General features: G+C 36.8%; 1 protein-coding gene and 1 long non-coding RNA gene across 4 annotated transcripts in view; one reads left to right on the forward strand and one right to left on the reverse strand.

Annotated features, from left to right (window-relative positions):
* LOC100515290 lies at window positions 4,197-7,326 on the forward strand. The gene is made up of 2 exons (XR_002346821.1): window positions 4,197-4,625; window positions 6,057-7,326. It is a non-coding gene; the product is annotated as an uncharacterized LOC100515290 (long non-coding RNA).
* Window positions 10,239-20,326, reverse strand: part of USP53 (ubiquitin specific peptidase 53) — a 60,508-nt gene continuing 50,420 nt past the window's right edge. For 2 of the 3 annotated variants that reach the window (XM_013989339.2, XM_013989341.2), the window contains exons 15-16: window positions 12,957-13,053; window positions 10,583-12,028 (exon numbers count right to left, since the gene is read on the reverse strand). In XM_013989339.2, coding sequence (XP_013844793.1) covers window positions 11,050-12,028; window positions 12,957-13,053 — 1,076 coding nt within the window. In that variant the 3' untranslated portion in view covers window positions 10,583-11,049. Of the gene's footprint in view, window positions 12,029-12,956; window positions 13,054-20,326 lie in introns of all 3 variants that reach the window. The other variant, XM_003357043.4, reaches the window with a different exon arrangement.

The following is a 20,326-nucleotide window of genomic DNA, read 5'->3' on the forward strand; positions in this document are numbered from 1 at the left end:
TATCTGTATACTAGTGGACGGACTAAATGCTATCCGACTAGACATGCAGACACCACAAAGCAGTGAAGAAATTAATAACAGATTATTTCTTTTTTTCTTTTTGCTTTTTAGGGCCGCATTCATGATATGGAAGTTCCCAGGCTAGGGGTCAAATCAGAGCTACAGCTGCCAGCCTACACCACAGCTCACAGCAATGCCGGATCCCCGACCCACTGAGGGAAGGCAGGGATCAAACCCACTTCCTCGCAGATACTAGTCAGATTTGTTTCCACTGCACCACAACGGGAACTACTAACTGAGATTATTTCTCACTTTGGTATTTCTTTATGGATTGAGTCAGACTAAGGAATTCATTTTACAATAGCTTGCAAAAATTTTAGGGGGTTACTCATTAAAATTTCATATCCTGTATCATCTCCAATCCTTACAGCAAAAAGAACATAAAAATCTAAAAAAATGGACTTTAGGAAACGTGTGTCGAGAAACTGGACTTAATAGCCAGAAGCACTACCTCTAGCCTTAGAAAAATCCAGAATACTCCAAATAGAAGATAGATTAACCCGTTTTGAAATAATGTTTGGTCACCCTATGCCTATGGCATCTCTAAACCTTCCATTCCTGGATTTAGTGAACACTATAGATTTAATGATATGACAAGCTATTTACAGGAAGTGGCAAGATTTGCTATCCCCTATGATCAGGAGACTGGGTGTACATCAGGGTTTTTAGAGGAAACAATGCATTGCCATCTTGCTGAAAAAGCCCTTACAGACTGCTAATTACCTATACTGTTATCAGAATAAAGGAAAAATCCTCTTGGATTCACACAAGCCATGCCACCTTTGATCCAGCTCAGCAGCACTCCCAGGACAACTGGAAAACCATCCCCAAACTTAAACTAAGGATCTTCAAAGCCAATTTCCAGGCCCCAGAAGCAGACAAAATCATGAAGCAGACAGCTTTTCCCAAGATCGCAGATCAAGAAACTTCACTTCTACCTATTTTCTCACCCTATTCGTTCTCTCTACTCCAAGAGGAAAAAAAGAAAAATAAAATCTTTCTTTAAAAAAAGCCTTCCCTTTCTTTAGCCATTTATTCAATGACATACTGGATATTGCTTGTCTTCGTCTATGCTATCTTTCCTCCGATCTTCCACTGCGGCCCCTCTTTCAAACCGTGTCTTTACTCTTATTAACGCTTACTGTTTTCTCCATAGGTCAAGCACAAACTGGACACCCCTTTATACCAGCTTTCCAAACCTTGGCCACATTAACTAATCAATCTGATTGTTGGCTATGCCAACATCTAGATCATGTAAAAGAACCTGAAATTTTGTTTTTGCCAATTCTATAGACAACTCAGGAAAACGGATGCATGTCAGGTGATGGCATCCATAACCCAGAGAACATCAGCACTTTTCTTTCAATGAGTTAACACGACACGGAAAATCCTCTATGGGAAGTTCAAGGACTGTCCTTTGCTCAGGTAAAGACTTTAGAAGGGAATTTTTCCCTTTGCATTGAAAACAAGCATGGTCCCTGACCTTTCCTATAAGACATACTAAGGCAAACCATGTGGTTTGATTCCACAGTGCATCCTCAAGCCTCTCCTGAAGGTCATAAATGGTCTTAGGACTGACTCTTATGGTATCGACACTTTGTCAAATCACTAGATGTTATGGCTGACTCCTAAGCCACCATTTTGTAACTGAGGGTAGCTGAGTTGCTCCTTTATTAGCTGTCAAAAGATTACATACAGGTAGACCAAAAATCCAGACTAAGCTGGTCAGGGAACAAAACCAAGTCTTACAGTTACAAAGTCCTAACTGTAGCTTCCTGTATCAGATATGTCTGGTCCTAAAGACTGACAGGATACATAGAAGATGGAGTTGTACAGATGCCAATATGACAGGTGACAAGATACACCAAACCCGAGCCTAATATGTCACAAGTACTGTTCTGACCTCATCCAGGAACAACACTGGTCTTTTTACCTTAGTGAGATAAGGTATATAAAGGGTTCCTACATGGATGGTCAGAACAACATGGACTGGAACTTCTAACATCCTTTGTCACCTGATACTCCACCTTAAAAGCCAGCCAAATTAAAAACTTGGGCTTCTTTGTACATAAAGCAGTGCCATATAAACATTCTAGAAGAGACACTATAGAAAACTGGCTTGTATATCAAATTTCTAGGTTTTCAGTACTGAGGTCCCTTTTCCTAGGCTTTGGAACTTATGAATTGGAAAAGGAAGACTTTCAATGCCTGGATTGGACTCCAAAATCACCTTCCCTGGGACATAGAGACAGTCCAAGAAGGAGGAGCTTGTGCAATCACTGATGAAGAGTGCTGCTTCTGTGTAAATCACTTGGGACACATAGGGCTTAATCTGAAGGATAAGAAAAACACTCTCCATCAGATAAATGGGGTTCAGCCACTCTGTTGGACTGACCTTTCCTAGGGAAGGGAGAGACTAACTTAAAGGGATATGGTTAAGTGTGCTTAAGTTTGTTATTTTCTGATTATTCATTCTCATTCTAATCTAACGTTTTCTTTTTCTTTGGAGATCTCTTGCCAATCAGCTGCCAACCCAATTCTTCTCTCCACAGCCACCAACTCAGCTTTTATGTGAAACTTCCAGGGAAGTTTCAGACAAGGCAATGAAGGAGATCAGAGTGTGTCACACCAAAACATGTCACTCTGCCACGTCAATTATTTTGAGTTAAAGGCACCTGAGAAACAGCTCTTGCAAGAAGTATACTCTGACCTTCCTTTTTCTATCTAAAAGCAGGGGATAAAACTTCCATGTAAAAGACGCTCTTCCAAAAAATACAATATTTTGTAGTTCTTGTTGTGGCTCAGCAGTAATGAAGCAGACTAGTATCCATGAAGACGTGGGTTTGAACCTTGGCCTTGCTCAATAGGTTAAGGATCCAGTATTGCTGCAAGCTGTGGTGTGGGTTCAAGATGTGGCTCAGATGTGGCTTTGGTGTGACTGTGACCCTTAGCCTGGGAACTTCCATATGCCATTGGCTTGGCCCTAAAAAGACAAAAAAAACAAACAAACAAACAAACAAAAAAAACAGTATTTTGCTGCTACATCTCTAGCTGACATATCCTAAAGGAAACAAAGAAACAAAACCAAAATCACACTGAAATTATATTCAATGCTCTTATGAATAGTAACATTGGTATTGTTATTTGCTATTTTGTATATTGGTTATTATTATTTTGAAACTAATATAAGCATTATATTTGTACATTGATAAAGCAAATAAATAATTATATGTAATTATATAATTAGGAAGCAAGGTTTTTCAAAGCAACAGAAGAGATACAAACATAAAATCAAATATGTAAGTGATACGTAAGTTCAAAACAAAAAACTCTCTTCCTACACTAGGGGAAGAAAAACATTTTTATCACCAGAGATGGCGATCAGGTCAAGAAATCCATACAAACAAACCTTGTTAAACTAACCCTTATTTTCCTAGTAATTTCTCCACAATTTACTACTACTCCTGCCCAAACTCCTTTGTCTTAATTGTTGCTTTTTCTAAAAGCTTTCTGCCCTGGCCACTTAGTCTTCATTGCCTTCTGAAAGTTCCCAGGTACATGTATGTATGTATGCATAAATAGATAAATAAACAATAAAACTTTATGCTTTTCTTCTATTTTTGTCAGTTTAATTCTTAGGCCCAGCTGGAGACCCTGAGAGGGCCTAGGAGAATTTTTCCTCACCTACAACAGTAAATCATTTTCTTTCTGCTAACATTCTAATCTCCTAAGGGAGTCACACTCCCAAACCCTTGGATTATCCTTAAATTCATTCCCTTGCGGTACATACAAAATCCTCATGTTTTGCTCTCAGACTCCCTTAGAAACTCATACTCATAATTATGATGTCTACCTCATTACCGGCTGTTTCATGAACTAAATAAAAGAGTAACGTGGTAAGCATCGTACAAAGCCCATTAAGGGGAGCATTTTCAAAACCTTGACATAGGACCCAAAAGGAATACAAGGATAAGGAGAAGTGACCATGGGCAGTTCCAAGTTAGAATCCATCACCTGACAGGAATGGGACCTGACAGAGGAGCCCGGTTGCACCACGGAGCACTTCTAGAGAAACCCGAAAAGCCGGCTTCCCACTTTCCCGCTGCAGGGCCGAGTGGGCGGGCCAGCCTCTTCCGCTTCCGGGTGGAGCGGCCGCTACCTGCCCGCAGTCACGGAGACAGCGGACCTCCACGCGGCGCCTGCGCGCTGGGAGGGGCGGGCTCAGGACCCATTTCCGGGGCAGGGAGCCACCCAGTCCTGTGCAGTTAAGAGTTTGTCCGCATACTGGCATGGTAAGGGCGGAAGTACGGGAACTGGGGTCTCTAGCTTTTCGGGCTGTGGCGAGGCGACTGATACGAGATGGAGACAGGCGCGGCCGGGGAAGGTGGTCTGAACGGCCCCCGGGGGCGGCGAGTCTTGGATGAAGCAGAGAGGCCGCAGCTGAACCATGAAGTGCAGCCTCAGTCCGGAGCAAACAGCTGTCCCAAACATTCCTACTGGTTGGATCTCTGGCTCTTCATCCTCTTCGACCTGGTATTGTTTTTCTTCGTGTATTTTTTGCCATGGTGAGTACTCTCAATGCAGCGTTGAAGGAGTAAGGGGCCTAGAGGCTATCTACCCCAGTTTGAGGAGATAGGTGGGGGGAGGCAGGGAAATTGAATTCTGCAGAGTGTGGTCTGTCCATGATCATTAGCAGGGTCGGGTAGGTGGGGGAGTTGGGATGAAGTCTAGAGTTGAAAATGACCCTCCTTGGCACCTCAGTTGAGGGTCTTCAAAGAGGTGTGGAAGAAGCTTGGCTTCATACTTTTTTTCTTATGTTTTGGAATGAAACCAACCGAGTTTCAGTTCCTGGGCTACCATGAAGAAACTGGAGTCCGTATTTGTTTTTTCGGAGCTATAGTTTCTTATTTACCATTTTGGACCAGTAGAAGCCAGGTAATGGGGCATAGTGTTGATTGAATAATATACTAATTTATCTAAAAGCGATTTATTTGCATGTCACTTGGCAGCAGTAGGCGCTCAGCTAAAGCTGTTACTATGTAATAGTTGAGCAGGACATGCAGGATATCTCAAACAGGTCTAGAACTGAACTCTTCTTACCAGATGTACTTATTCTTCAGTGTTTCCATTCAGTAAATGTTACTTTACCCACTCGGTTCTCCTCCCAGAAGCCTGGAGCTCTTTGACTTTCCCCTCTTTGAAAATACACACCGCCTACCTCAAAACATCAACTGATAAGTCCCAAAATTCTGTAGATTCCACTTAGAAAATCCATGCACTCCATTTTCATATTGACACTCACTCTGAAGAGACAGTTTTGGCAGAGGATAAAGAGAATTTAGAGACGGGAGAAGGGAGCAGAACAAGGATGACACAGGACTGAGATAGGTAATAAGGAACAAGCTCAGGAGAGAAGCAGAGCAGGAGGAAAAGCAGTGCAGCTTATTTAGTCATTAAACAGTTCTCTTGGACTTTGGAGTTGTTTACTCCCCATAAGTTAACCTCTGTCAATCAAGGTGCTTATGAATTTGCACTCCTTGATAGGCAGTCATGTCTTTTCCTTACCCATAGCCCAAGTTTTGGCAGAGATTTGGGCATAGGCTTATTGTATCTGAGGCCCCACTGTCTCTGATTTCTAGGATGGTGTGGCATATTAGAAGGCAGAGGGTTCAGTGGGACAAATACAAGAGATGGGCATTTCTGCAAAATTCTCTGTCAATTCATGTGTACAGGAGAATCTTTCTACCCACTTTTCCCATTCTTTTGATGGTTAATATCTCCAGTGATTTTTTTTTTTTTAATCTGAATTTTCAGCTCTGGTTAGAAAAAGGAAGGCTTATATAAGGAATAGTCGAGGCTTTTTTTTTCTCTTATCAATGTCAATCATCTAGGAATAGGCAAATGACTAAGACAAGATTTTAAGAAGTTGGCATAAAGTGTTTAAATGGGGGGAAAAAAAAAAGGAAGTAGTGTTGACAAATATTTGGTTTCTACAGATGGTTCTCCTGATAGCTAAATGATTTTGGGCTCCTGGAGTGGATCCTGAAAGTGACTACACACAACAAAGAAGATTGTGCAGCAGAAGAATTTCAAATTCTAAGGGACCTTCCTTTCATTTCACACATTCTCTTATTCTTTTGGGGCACTATATTAAATTGGTAATGATCTCATCCATTCAGAGCTGTTCCGAAAACTAGACTCCGATTTCTGTTTAAAACCTTTTCAAATATCTGATGTCTTTACAGAAGCTGAATATAAAAGTATTTCTACATAAAGATTTACTGTGCTTATTAGGAAATACATTAATGTTTTTAACATTTTAAGGGTTAGCCAGGATTTAAATTAAGTGAACTTTGTTATGGTTGCCAGATTGGTACAGTCTTAGAGCAAGTATATAACATGCAATAATGGAAAGCTAGAGTGCATGTCCTCTTACCTGGATGCTTCCCCTCATTTGCTTTTAAGCTTTGGTGTGTTTCAAACCTATTTTTATTATTGTGGTTGCATTGAGAATGGTTGTGGCCAAAACAAGTTTTTAATAATGTCTGTAACTTATTTCAGCAAAGTCAGCATATTTACTCATTAACAGATATGTGAGCAGATATTTGGACCAGGTACAACAGTTAACCAAACCAACAAAAATTCTTGCCTTCATGGAGCTTACATTCTTTTTATCTAAATTCATTAATATGTTAAATGTTATTCTAGGAGTGATCAGCTAGTGTGTAATCAGAAAGGTCACACTCCCAAAGCAGCTACTCTAAGTCTTCAGAATCATTAATATGTTAAATGTTATTCTAGGAGTGATCAGCTAGTGTTTAATCAGAAAGGTCACACTCCCAAAGCAGCTACTCTATTATGTAACAGACATCAGAAATGACCTGTCCTTATTATAGGGGTTTCCTTATAATGGGGTGATGTGTTATATATTGGAATTGTCAAATAGTTTGGGGATATTCCCCTCCCTCAGAAACAGGGCATAGATCAGATGAACTCTATCTACATCCTCTACTTTTTAGAATGGCATTTAGGTTAGCATAAAAGCTGGAATGATTTTGGAGGATTTTAGCCTAATGCTAACTATAAGGTTAATAATTATGCCTTCAGAGTATTGTTCCATCTGCCTGAAGAAACCTTTTATGCAAAAGTTGAAGCATCAAGAGAAAACAGAACTGGGATTTCATTGAGGATACCAAGCAGATTGTATGAATTATTTTTGTGCTGCTTGATAATACTTTTGTCCAATAAATGTTTATTGTACAGGCATATGTGGTCTGATTTGCTTTTGTTTCAACAAATTTCTTGTTTGGTCACACACAAAGATTTATAATCCCTACTACATTTCTGAGCCTAAAATCAGCCTACTACAACTATTGAACATTATGAAAATTTCTAGTACAGGGAACATGGAGAGAGCTTAGTGTTGTGACAGGACTGTAAATGGTATATAGAAGGTTGGCAGTATGAGGTTTGCATCTTTCCTATAGGTGAAACTGTGCCTATCATTGAAATGTGCCACCTCAAGTATGGTGACTGCTTACAGTACCCACACTTGGAAGCTTTTTAACTGGAAAAACAGGACACCAAGAAGAACTGGCAAAATATGACAAAATATGACAAAAACAGACATGAGAAGAATTACATCAATGTGATTTTAGTCTGGTAAATTCCTTTGTAACTTTCACAGTTTCAAGTAAGTGAAATGATTATTTTAACAACCATTTAAAGTGAATTAGCTAATGAGCAATTTTGAGGCAGTTTTTAGGGGTCTGTAAACTGGAAAATTTTAGTATATAAAGTGCTCCATATATCTAATCTTACCTAAATGGCATGGGACTACATCTAGAGACTACAGGGTATTTAGTAAGGGCATTTAATGTTGAGGTTATTATGTTCTAGGAAAAGGGTCATTAAACTATACCAATGGGCCAAATCTGGCCCACTGCCTCTTCACTGTGAGTGAAAAATGATTTTTACATCTTAAAAAAAAAAAAAAAAATCAAAAGACTATTTCCTGATGTGAATATTATATGAAATCCAAGTTGCAGTGCTGATAAAAGTTTTACTAGACACAGACATGCCCATTCATTCACATTGTTATGTAAATATTACATTATGGCTGCTTTCATACTACAGTGGCAGAAATAGTTGCTTACAGAGACTCTGCTGCCCACAAAGCATAAATTATTTACTATCTGGCTCTTAGCAGGAAGTTTGCCTACTCCTATGGGAACCCTCCTTTACATCTCATATGGAGTTGAATTCTTTAGAGTCTCCTGTGATAAATGTTTTGATCAATGATATTCAAAATACACCCCTGAACTTTATCTCATTTTATTTATTTTTTTGCTTTTTATGGCTGCACCTGCGGCATATGGAAATTCCCAGGCTGGGGTTGAATCAGAGCTACAGCTGCAGCCTACGCCACAGCCACAGCGATGAGGGACCCGAGCAGCGCCTGTGATCTACACCCCAGTTCATGGCAACGCCAGATCCCCGACCCACTGAATGAGACCAGGGATTGTACCAGCATCCTCATGGATACTAGTTGGATTCGCTTCCACTGTGCCACAATGGGAACTCCAGCCCCTTAAATTTAAACTGACTTATATTTCCCATAAAATATGTAATTCACAGAGGTGAGAGGAAGCCAGTTTATGAATGTAAAGAAAAGTCCAACCACATTAAATTAAAAATCAGTTTATTCCCACAAAATTTTGAACCAGAAGAAATTGACTTCAAATGAAAATACTCTGGAGATGAGTATTTTGAACATTACAACAATTGTTGCTTATACTACTTAAAGTTATCATAATAAATGTATAACCAGAACATTTACAAAAATAAATAGGCACCCTAGAAATAAAAAATTTACATGTGAATGATTAGGAGTTAGACATTCAATCTGTATTTGGAGTGTTGAATCAACATAAAAACAGATGGTCAGTTTCTAGTTTGTTAGTACTATTACATGATTCAAGAGGTTTCAACTGGTCAGTACTTTAACAAAAGCCAAAATTGGACATTTCTATGTGATGTTACAACTCAGTGAGTTGACTCTCATACAAATCTATAAGATTGTTAAATATCAAAAAATTAGTTTAAGTGTTTCAAATGATACATTTTCAACTGGACATAAACCAAAACCAAAACAAATGACACAGTTTTTGAAAGTTATTAAAAATAATTGAAATCCATTTTTCTAGTATTTTACAATGTTACAAAGGCAGTAAATACACTGACATTTCAAATACAATTTTACAAACTTTACAATATCTACAAACCCTCCATACTAAAGGCTATGTTAAAAATAAGCTTTCTTAAAAGATAAAATTTTATTTAGTTGATATTCAAGTATTTCTAAAATAAGAATATAAAGTAATAATCACTATTATAGTTAGAAAAGGCTATTAAAAACTAATCTAGATGGAAGACCACATGGCCAAGATTTGATAACTGGGTGAGCTTAGACTTTTACAAGAAATTATTTTCTCATCTAAAATTATTCATTTTTTAATCATTTACATTTTAGAATATTTTAATTTATGGAATTGGTTAAAATATTAAATTAGCTAATTATTTTATGGAATTAAGGCAATCAAAGTACTTATTTTCACTTGTAAAGTCTTCATAATATTGGGAAATTCCTTTGTTTTTAAAAGAAAGCCTTCTCCATGGAAGTAGGTGAGGTAAACTTACTATCTGTTTAGAGTAGAAAAAAGGAAGGGGTGCCAAATTAATACATTACATAAAAATTACACCTATATAAAAGGCAGAAATTTAATCTGAAAACCTAGATTTTCAAAGATATGAAAATCACTCAAATGGGTTAATAACCTATAAACAGGGAAGATTATAGCAGGAAAAATTTAGGCAGTCACAGTGTAAGACGGCCTTAATGTTAATTTCCAACACTGGTTATTAGCAGCCCAAAGTAAACCAAACCAAAATAAAATCTTTCACATTTCATATAAAATTAGAAATGTAGCAAGATAAATAAATATACTAAAGTGAAGTATTTTAATCATTTTTAGCTTAGGTGGCTGAAATAATGTTTACAAAGGCCTAATTTATGTTAACTAGGCATTCAGAAGATAAAAATTCTAGGAGCAAAATTATGTCTCTTCTGTTCTGACCTTGTGAATTTAATTAAAAAACTGCTTTAAGGCTTTTTTTCCAAATGTTGTCAATTTCATGGGTTGATTTTTTTTTTTTTTTTTTTTTTAAGACACTTAAAGGGACCGTATGTAGTAGACTATCACAGAAGTCAAAAGTAAATGGGTGAAGTCCTCTTTTGGCTACCCACTGGAAAGTGCTTCCTCACAAAGCAAATACTGCTTTGACTACACGAACTACCCATCTCCTGCTATTTTTCAGTTAGCACAGATTACCAATCTACATATGAGTACTGGTTAGTTTAATACTTATGGGTCTAGCAGTCAAAAAGAAAGGAACAAATTACATTTTTACTCAACTGCAGCGTATGATGAATGACTCTGCATACCTCCTCATTTTCTTTTTCTTTTTTTCTTCCTTTTTATGGTGGCACCTGTGGCATATAGAAGTTCCCAGGCGAATTGTAACTGCAGCTGCCGGCCTGCACCACAGCCACGTGGCAACACTGAGCTGCATCTGCGACCTACACTGCGGCTTGCAGCAACTCTGGATCCTTAACCCACTGTTCCTTAACCCTGAGCAAGGCCAGGGATCGAAACCACTTTCTTGCAGACACAACGTCAGGGTCTTAATCCACTAAGCCAAAACAGGAACTCCTTGAATTTCTATTTTTTTGAGGCATTCCAAAACAATAAAGAGGGAATAACCAAAATATCCAATAAGCTAGTCTTCATGAAAGAAAGAATCTGTACAGAAAGATAAAGTGACTAATGACTTAAAATGACATGGTTTGAATTTCATATATCATTAGGTTTGGTCAGTCAATTCCTAGTTAATGGCCTCTGACAAGTAAAAGCCTAACAGTTTCATCATTTATCTACTACAATGTATACCAGGTTTATATCTTTGCTTGGAAGGGCAGTTTGAACCAAGATTAGTATGTGACACAGGTCCTAGCCCTCTTTCACTCTGAGATATGGAATTATTACAAAAGCCACTGTTCTCTGGAAAACAGAGCTTGGGCCTCTGATGGTATTTCAATCTATATGTATCAGTCATGCAGTTATCAACCGAAAAATAGGTAGTTAATGAAACTGTCTCATTTGGACAAGAAGAACCGGAGTCTATTTCTGGTTGGCATAAAGCACCTGCAACTGTACTTGAGTCTGCCTGAAAATCATTAGTTGAAAAGCTGGATGGTATGTGGCTAAAATCCTCCTTTGCTTGAAATGTTTCCTTTGGTCTTTCATCATTCATATATGCATTCACTTCTAAACCTGGTCCTGAAGCTGTACTTAAACTATGCTTTGGAAGATTAGAACAATTAGTTTTAAACATCTCTGTTAGTTTCACATCAGGTGTAGAATCGTTTTTCTCTGACTGTGGCACACTGGTCTTGACATACTTCTTTGGTGGCAGAGGAGGTGGTGGATTCTGGCAAAAAGGTTTTGGCATCTGACAACCATCAGATCTGCGGGTTGACTGAATTAATTTTTCCCTGGATAGAGAGTTCTCAGAGTAACATTGTTCTGTCATATTCTGCTGCTGGAGTACGGGAGCAGTTTCAGGCTTTAACCCCACAGTTCTCATAAGAGAAGACTGCAATGAAGACGGTGACACTGTTTCATTACTGTTCACTCTCTTTCCAGAAGCAGAATTATCATCAACGTGAAAAAGCAAACCTGTTCTCTCAGGATTTTCTACATTAGGCCACTCAGAAAATTTGCATTCACTTGATTTTTCAAGTTTCTGTTCATTTGACAGGTAGGCATGCTCCCTTGCTGTATGGTCCTTGGGTATCTGTGGACTGGACGATGAGAATAACTTTCCATTGGTTTCACGTACATGTGACCTGAAATATAAAAACAAAGCTAAAATTGCATAAGCAAATATGCAAAACTGTAGGGAAAACAAACATCTGTCCTATAGTTTAACTTCTCAGTGTAGTATTTATTTTTGTAACTTAACAGAAATGGAAAGATATTTATAACCATTAACATTTCATAGTCTCCGAGTTGAAAATCTTTATGCCAGAATGCATGAATGTTTATCAGAAACACCTGTTATGACCAAAATCAGATTGATAATAAGTATAATTAAAAAAAATTTCAACTTACAAACACTAAAATTACATTGTAACAAATGTAGCATAGACTCAGGAAAATGTTACTAGCCAACAACAGTTCAACATTCTAAAACATTTCCCAACCAACACTACAAAGTTTATAGTAATAGAAGTACTTTAACTTTGATATATAATGCTATAAAGGTAGTATACCAATTAAAAAAATTTTAATCACGGTTACCTGTATTTGAGTAACAATATCTAAAGATGAAGATAAATAATAATTTCAAATTATTTGTCTTCATAAAATTAAATTATTTTTCTCATGTGAATTGCATGGAATTCAATTAGTACACAGAAATGGAAAAAGTTGAGGCTCTGCTCTAAGAGATAAGAGCTATATGCAAATCTCAACTCCATTGCTTTGGGCAATCACTTAATCTAAGCCCCAAATTTTCTCTTCTGTAAAATACCATCTACCTCAAAAGAATGCTGTGAGGATTAAAACAAACAATCATATATTGTACCAAGTACTTTATAGGCCCCTATCATTAAGGTCTACATCCTTTAATAATTCCCAATAAAACATGATTCGTAATACTCTAGACCCAGTGCTTTCAGAATAGTAATATGTATGTATGCCTTTCTAATAAAAGTTCCTATAATACATGCATTTAATTTAAAGATTTTAGTATCTCCAAATAGCTATGATTACCTTTTTATCAAAGGATTTTTTATTTGTAGATGTGATTCTGAGTGGGACTCGTGAGATTTACAGTCGACTTCCAAGTTCTTGAGTTCTCTTCTAAAGCCTGAGGAGGGGAATGAGAAAACACAAATTATTTAAGTGATCTTCTAAAATTTACTTGGAGTTCCCGTCATGGCTCAGTGGTTAACGAATCAGACTAGGACCCATGAGGTTGCGAGTTCAGTCCCTGGCCTTGCTCAGTGGGTTCAGGATCTGGCGTTGCCGTGCGCTGTGGTGTAGGTCACAGACGCGGCTTGAATCTGGCGTTGCTATGGCTCTGGCGTAGGCTGGCGGCTACAGCGCCAATTAGACCCCTAGCCCTGGAACCTCCACATGCCATGGGAGCGGCCCTAGAAAAGGCAAAAAGACAAAAAAATAAATATAAAAATAAAAATAAAATAAAATTTACACCATCTATCTCCATTATTTACATACAGTTTTCTATAAACAGGTAATTCTCTTCCAAATGAACAAACCAAAACTAATTCTTCAAGACTCAGCTCAAATAATACCTCTTTTCTGAACACTTTATACAAAATTAATGGCTCTTTCCTCAATTATCACTTAAAAATGTCAGGGAGTTCCCATCATGGCACAGTGGTTAACGAATCCGACTAGGAACTATGAGGTTGTGGGTTCGATCCCTGACCTTGCTTAGTGGGTTAAGGATCCAGCAGTGCCGTGAGCTATAGTGTAGGTTGCAGACGCGGCTCAGATCCTGCGTTGCTGTGGCTCTGGTGCAGGCCGGCAGCAACAGCTCCGATTAGACCCCTAGCTTGGGAACCTCTGTATGCCGTGAGAGCGGCCCTAGAAAAAGCAAAAAGACAAAAAAAAAAAAAAAAGAAAGTCAGCAATGCCCCAAAAGCATTCTCAATGGGTTGGGTGGACATGTGTTTGCTCTGTTTACTGCTTACTGACAAAATGGTGGGAAAATCCTACATTTAAAGATAGATGGCTTGAGCCGAAGTTTTTATTCACACTTTTTGGATGGTAACTTTACAATCTTATAATCACCCTTATAAACCTACTACCCTACAGTCTAGTTCTTCTTTTATGTAATGGGATACTGATAGCTCTTTTACCTACCTCACAAGAGTGTTAGGAACATCAACTGAATTAAAATGTTATCTCACCATTAACTAGCTACCATTTATTGACTGCTTTCTCAAGTTACAAGAAATTGATAATCATTTCACTAATCGTCACAACTGAACACCATTTCTACTTGAAAAGACAAAAGACAAACTGGTTATTCAGACTTGAGTATTTGGCAGAAATTTTCCTGAAAATGAAAGAAGTGAACCTGTCACTTAAAGGAAAACAACTGGCAGTATTTATTGTCAATAATAAAATTCAAGCTTTTAGAAGAAAGTAAGAATTTTGGAAAACTTTTATTTACCACCAGTTTTGCAGCTTCCCAATAATTATAAAGACTTTCTAATATTTGTAGTAATATTTTAAAATGTGTTCCTTAAAAAAGACATATAAAGAAATGTATCAACATTTGAAAGACTTGCATAATTTGGCAATGGATGTTTTCCAAACGAGGATATATGGATGTTTCAAAATCATGTGTATGAAAGAATTTATTCATTCTTTAAGTGAATAAGTATTTACATATACTCTTGTTTCTCTTCAGATCGTATAAATCTTTTGCCTTTTAAATGAATAAATATTTAAAATTTTCAGTTTTAAAACCTAATACAAACATTAATAGCCATAACATATATCAACGAATGCTGTTTGAAATCCTCAATACCTTTTGAAAACAACTGTTTCAGCTGATTGCAAATAGGTGTCTTTAAAATCTGAGTCACAACTACTCTGTGAAAAAACTTCCCTTTTCATACCCAAGGAATTGATACTTAGGGAAATTAAGTGGCCACATTTAAGCCAACGCAGAGTTAACCGCAAAGCCAGCGCTCTTTCCACTAATCTCTGTTTCCCATACTTTGACTAAAACACAAGATCTCATTATACAAATGTCCTTCTGATAAGAGTAGGCCATAGTTTGAATATCAAATAACATGAAATATTCTAATGTACTGATGCTCACAGAAGATACCAAAATATATGGTGTTAGCTTGAATTTTCCATTAATTGCCTATACTTCTGTACAATTCCTATACATTCCTCCACATTTTTCCCTTATTTTTAGTTTAACTTTTCCTTACATAAATATATAATAAAACCAAATCACTTTGCTGTACACCTGAAACTAATATAGTAAATTAACTATACTTCCATTAAAGAAGTATTAATTATACTTCAATTAAAGTATTGTTTTTTATTTTATAAGAAAAACCCTAAGCATCTTTCTATGACAGCTACTGTATGGTTTTAAAGAAACTCCTATCAAGAAGAATTGTTGGAGTTCCCGTCGTGGCGCAGTGGTTAACGAATCCGACTAGGAACCATGAGGTTGCGGGTTTGGTCCCTGCCCTTGCTCATTGGGTTAACGATCCGGCGTTGCCGTTGCCGTGAGCTGTGCTGTAGGTTGCAGACACGGCTCGGAGCCGGTGGCTACAGCTCCGATTGGACCCCTAGCCTGGGAACCTCCATATGCCGCAGGAGCGGCCCAAAGAAATAGCAAAAAAGACAAAAAAAAGAAGAATTGTTAAAATTAGGTCTATTATATAGCACAGGGAACTATATCCAATCTCTTGGGATAGAATATGATGGAAAATAATATAAAAAAAGGAATGTACATATATATGTATTATTGGGTCACTGTTATATAGCAGAAATTAGCACAACATCATAAATCAACTATACTTTAAAAAAATACAAATTACAATTATATTAAAAATAAAGTTTTTTAAAAAGAACCATGATTATACTTCAATTTTTAAAGTCTGAAAAACTTATATGCTGAAATTACATTATAATTTCCCACCCACTATGATTTTTAACTTTGGAATGTTTATTTTACGTAACTTATCCATAACTTCAAGTTTAATGTTTACAAATGCAAGAAAAAGGAAATACTTAACACAAAGAATTATTTACTTTGATGAAAGTATCACACAACGGGCAGCAGGAGGCAGCAGAGGTTTTATAAATATGTTTGAAATTTTAATATCACTATGGCAGGCATTCAACCAAGTGGTTTGACTTCAGAATTCCAACTAACTTAAAAATAGATGTGTTATTTTTCGTGTCTGCTGACATAAACATCCATGTGTCTTTACTGGGAATTTTGGCTCCAGGTTCTTTGTAAATGTAAGATAGTCAGATTTTAACACTGGGCACAGAAGATACTTTAACATCTAGGCAAGAAGCTTTAATTAATAATGCTAATTTTGGTACTTTATACAAGAAAACTAAAGCCCAACAGTCAGGAAATAAAAATATATATACTTCGACTGAAAAGTTGAGGTAAATTTAAAACAGACTTACACAGTAATAAAACCAAACTGCTGGTCTAGACACTGTAATCCTCAATCTTGTATAGGGAGATTTCAGACTATAATAAAACTGCAATTAAGGAGCTCCCATCATGGCTCAGGAGAAACAAATCTGACTAGCATCCATGAGGACGCAGGTTCGATCTCTGGCCTTGCTCAGTAGGTTGGGGATCTGGCATTGCCATGAGCTGTGGTGTAGGTCACAGACGTGGTTCGGATTTCTGATTAGACCCCTAGCTTGGGAACTTCCCTAAAGTTTTTAGGGCCGTACCCTAAAAAAAAAAACAAAAAAACAAACTGCAATTACAAAGCCTAAACAATCAAGAGCAGTAACCTAATCAATAACCTGATTTATAATAAAAAGACACAAATAAAATTTAAACACTTTTTAAGAAATCACTATTTTTTTTCATTTTTTAAAGTTTTATTGTAGTTGATTTACAATGCTGTGATAATTTCTGCTGTACAACAAAGTGATTCGGTTGTACCTATACATACATCTGTTCTTTTTCATATTCTTTTCCCATACAGATCATCACAGAATATTGGGTAGATATTCCTGAAAATCACAACATTTTAACTGGATAAACATTTCTGGCTAAACTTAATATATGTCAAAAAGAGCAGAGAGATACTTTAATAAATAATAATATACTCTATCAGATATTAAATTTTGGGATGATACAAAATAAAAGGCAGAAGTCAGTAAATTCTTTTCTCACCGAGATTATAATTTAAAGAAGAAAGCAAAAAACACCATTTTGCTACAAATTAAGTATCAACACTCAAAGTTTGTGGTTTCCGAAAATATATAAATATTTGGTTGTGCTGGGCCGCAGCAATAGAGAAGAAATTGTGTTAATACGCTGCCTCTCAATGATTTATGGAACTCTTACAGAAAATCTAACACGCAAAGAAACAAAGTCAACTGTTGAAAGTACTTCCTTCTCTAAATATACTTTCTAATGTATTTATTATAAATTAATATATTCTGCAGTTTAAACACCTCAGAGAAAATAAACTTAAGTATGTGAATAAACTCTTCCAATAAAATTTTTTTCAAATACTAATTTTAGGATTTAACAATATCAGGATAGTACATTTCACTTAGCATAGTAGAGGCACAGACCTTTTTATATTAAGAATTAAGGGAATTAACAAATTTTATTTGACCACTGGTTAACTAACTTCTTTCACTCTTGTTATTTGCAAGATCAAGCTTTAACTAATCCTGACTTCTATGACTTTTTTTTTTTTTTTTTTTTTTTTTGTCTGTTCTAGGGCCGTACCCATGGCATATGGAGGTTCCCAGGCTAGGGATCCAATCAGCGCTGTAGCCGCTGGCCTACAGCACAGCCACAGCAACGCCAAATCCAAGGCGCATCTGGGACCTACACCACAACTCACGGCAACACCGGATCCTTAACCGACTGAACGAGGCCAGGGATTGAACCAGCAACCTCATAGTTCCTAGTAGGATTCGTTAACCACGGAGCCACAACAGGAACTCCCTGACTTCTATGATTAACTGATGTTAAACCAAGTATTGCAGACTCCAAAGTAAACAGCAAAAGTTTTTAGAAAGACCTAATAATTCCTTTGTGATTTGTTATCTATAATCTTTAACTATCCTAACATATATTTAGTTCAGCAGATAACCTTACTGCATGGAAAAAGAGAGTACATTAGGTATGAACTCCTTCAACTTACTCATCTAACACAGTACACACTGAATGGTGCCTGCACTCACCTTTATATCTCTCCTGTTACAGAAGACTACCCCTTAATTCAAATCCTTCTTTGTTTCATTCTGTTTCCAGAGATCCTACTCCATTAATCATTGTTCTGTTCTATTCTTCCACATTTCTCATCCTCTATACATCATTAGTTCCTTACTGTTTGGAACATAAATACAAAACTAAGCTCTTGGCTTCATTTTTCTCCTTTAGATAAGGTTTTTTGGTTTTGTTTTGAGCTATTCACAGCAAGGGTTTTGACAGACACGTCTTTTTTTCTTTTTATGGCTGCATCCAAGGCATACGAAAGTTCCAAGCCAGAGACTGAGTCCAAGCCGCAGCTGTGGCAACACCAGATTCTTTAACCCACGGCCCAGGCAGGGGGCTGAACCTGCACTTTCGTGGCAACCCGAGCTACTGTGGTCAGATTCTTAACCCACTGCACAATTGCAGGAACTCAGACATGTGCTTTTATTTACTCTTATTTACTCTTTCCTACAGATATTCTCTTTTATTTATTTTTTATTCTACTGTAATCTTTTTGGAAAAACTTAATTTGAAGATAATTTCAAAAAGTTCAGAAAAGTTGAAAGATTAACCTACTACAAAGAATACCTACCTGTATATCCTTTACCCAGATTCACCTATTATTAACATTTTATTCCACTTTTTTTCCCCTGAACCATCTGATAGTAAGCTATAAACATCATGGTTCTTTACTCCTAAACATTTCAGTTCTACTTCAATCTTGCTTCTATTCTAATAATCCTCAAACATTGTTTTTACTGTCACTAATGACGGACTGCTAAACTAAACTGGCACTATTTAATCCTTGTTCTGCTTAATCTGTGACAATTTTTCTTCTTGAAGCTCCCCATTTTCCTACCCTTTCTGTGACAAACCCCTCTTTGGTATTTTCTCATACTTTCCAGCTACTCCTCATTCTTTTCCAAAGTTGCTCCAATCCTTAGCTCATCTCTTTTAGTCAGCAAACCCCATGTTCCTTCATATATTTTTTGCCCTGAAATCTTCCATTTTCCTGAATGATATTGTCCATGTTTGCAGCATTCAATTCCCATATATGTTGAAGGCTAGCAATACACAATCTTTCCTGTGTTCCAGACGTATTTCCTAACTGTCTAATAAATTTGTTTACACAGATGACAACCAAGATAAATCCAAAAATAAATTTAGCATCTCCTATCATCCCCAAAATTTGTTCCTTTTCCTATATTCCTCCATTTGGTAAATGGTTAATCTACTTAATATAAGTCCTAAATCAGCTATCTTTAGCTTCCTCCTTATCCTCCATTATGTACATCTGTCATAGAAACTGACTCCACTGTCCACATGTCTTATAATCTCTCAATTTTTCTTTCATGTCAGTAATACTGCCTTAATTTATGCCCTCATCTTTTCTCTCTTAGACTATTAAACTATTCATCTCACTAATTTTTCTCCCACTGCTCCAAATTCACCCTGTACACAAAGAGTCCTTTCTAAAATGCAAACCAGAATATGCTACTCTCCTTGTCCTTTGGTGCCTTTCCACTGACTGTAGGATTTAAAAATAGCCTAAAAGTTTCATCATGATTTGGTTTCTATCTTATATCCATCATCTCACAATTTCCATGTATGCATTCCAGCCTTGCATATAAACAAACTACCTATGCTTTCACTATGTGATATTTTCTCCTGACCATGTGCTTCTCTTCTGTTCTGAACATACTTTAATACATTTGAAATTCCCCCCATTAGTGACCCATTTTTAAAAAAAGGAGTTAAAATAATCTAAATGGCATATGGAATTTCAACAATGTTCACAAATAATAGCTTTAGGCAATAGGTATGGGTTTTTGCTACAGAACTCAAATATAACACGCTATATAATACTATCAGAAGTATTATAAGTATATAAGTACATAAGATAAGTACAATGGCATAATTATAGATTTTAAATGATCCACCATCACATAAAACTGTATAGACTAATTAAAAGCTGACAAATATCAGAATACAAAAACTAAAAAAATGTCTAAGAGTCCTTAACTTTTTAAAAGTCTTTTATCTATAGATAAAAAGTGATTCTTCAGTTTAATAATTTAAATGTGTCCCCATTTTATAATAAGACATAGGAGAGGAGTGTTCACTGTGGTCAGCAGGTTAAGGATCCAGCACTGTCTCTTTGGTGGCA

The sequence above is a fragment of the Sus scrofa genome, chromosome 8, assembly GCF_000003025.6.
Source record: "Sus scrofa isolate TJ Tabasco breed Duroc chromosome 8, Sscrofa11.1, whole genome shotgun sequence".
In the NCBI taxonomy this organism is placed as follows: Eukaryota; Metazoa; Chordata; class Mammalia; order Artiodactyla; family Suidae; genus Sus; species Sus scrofa.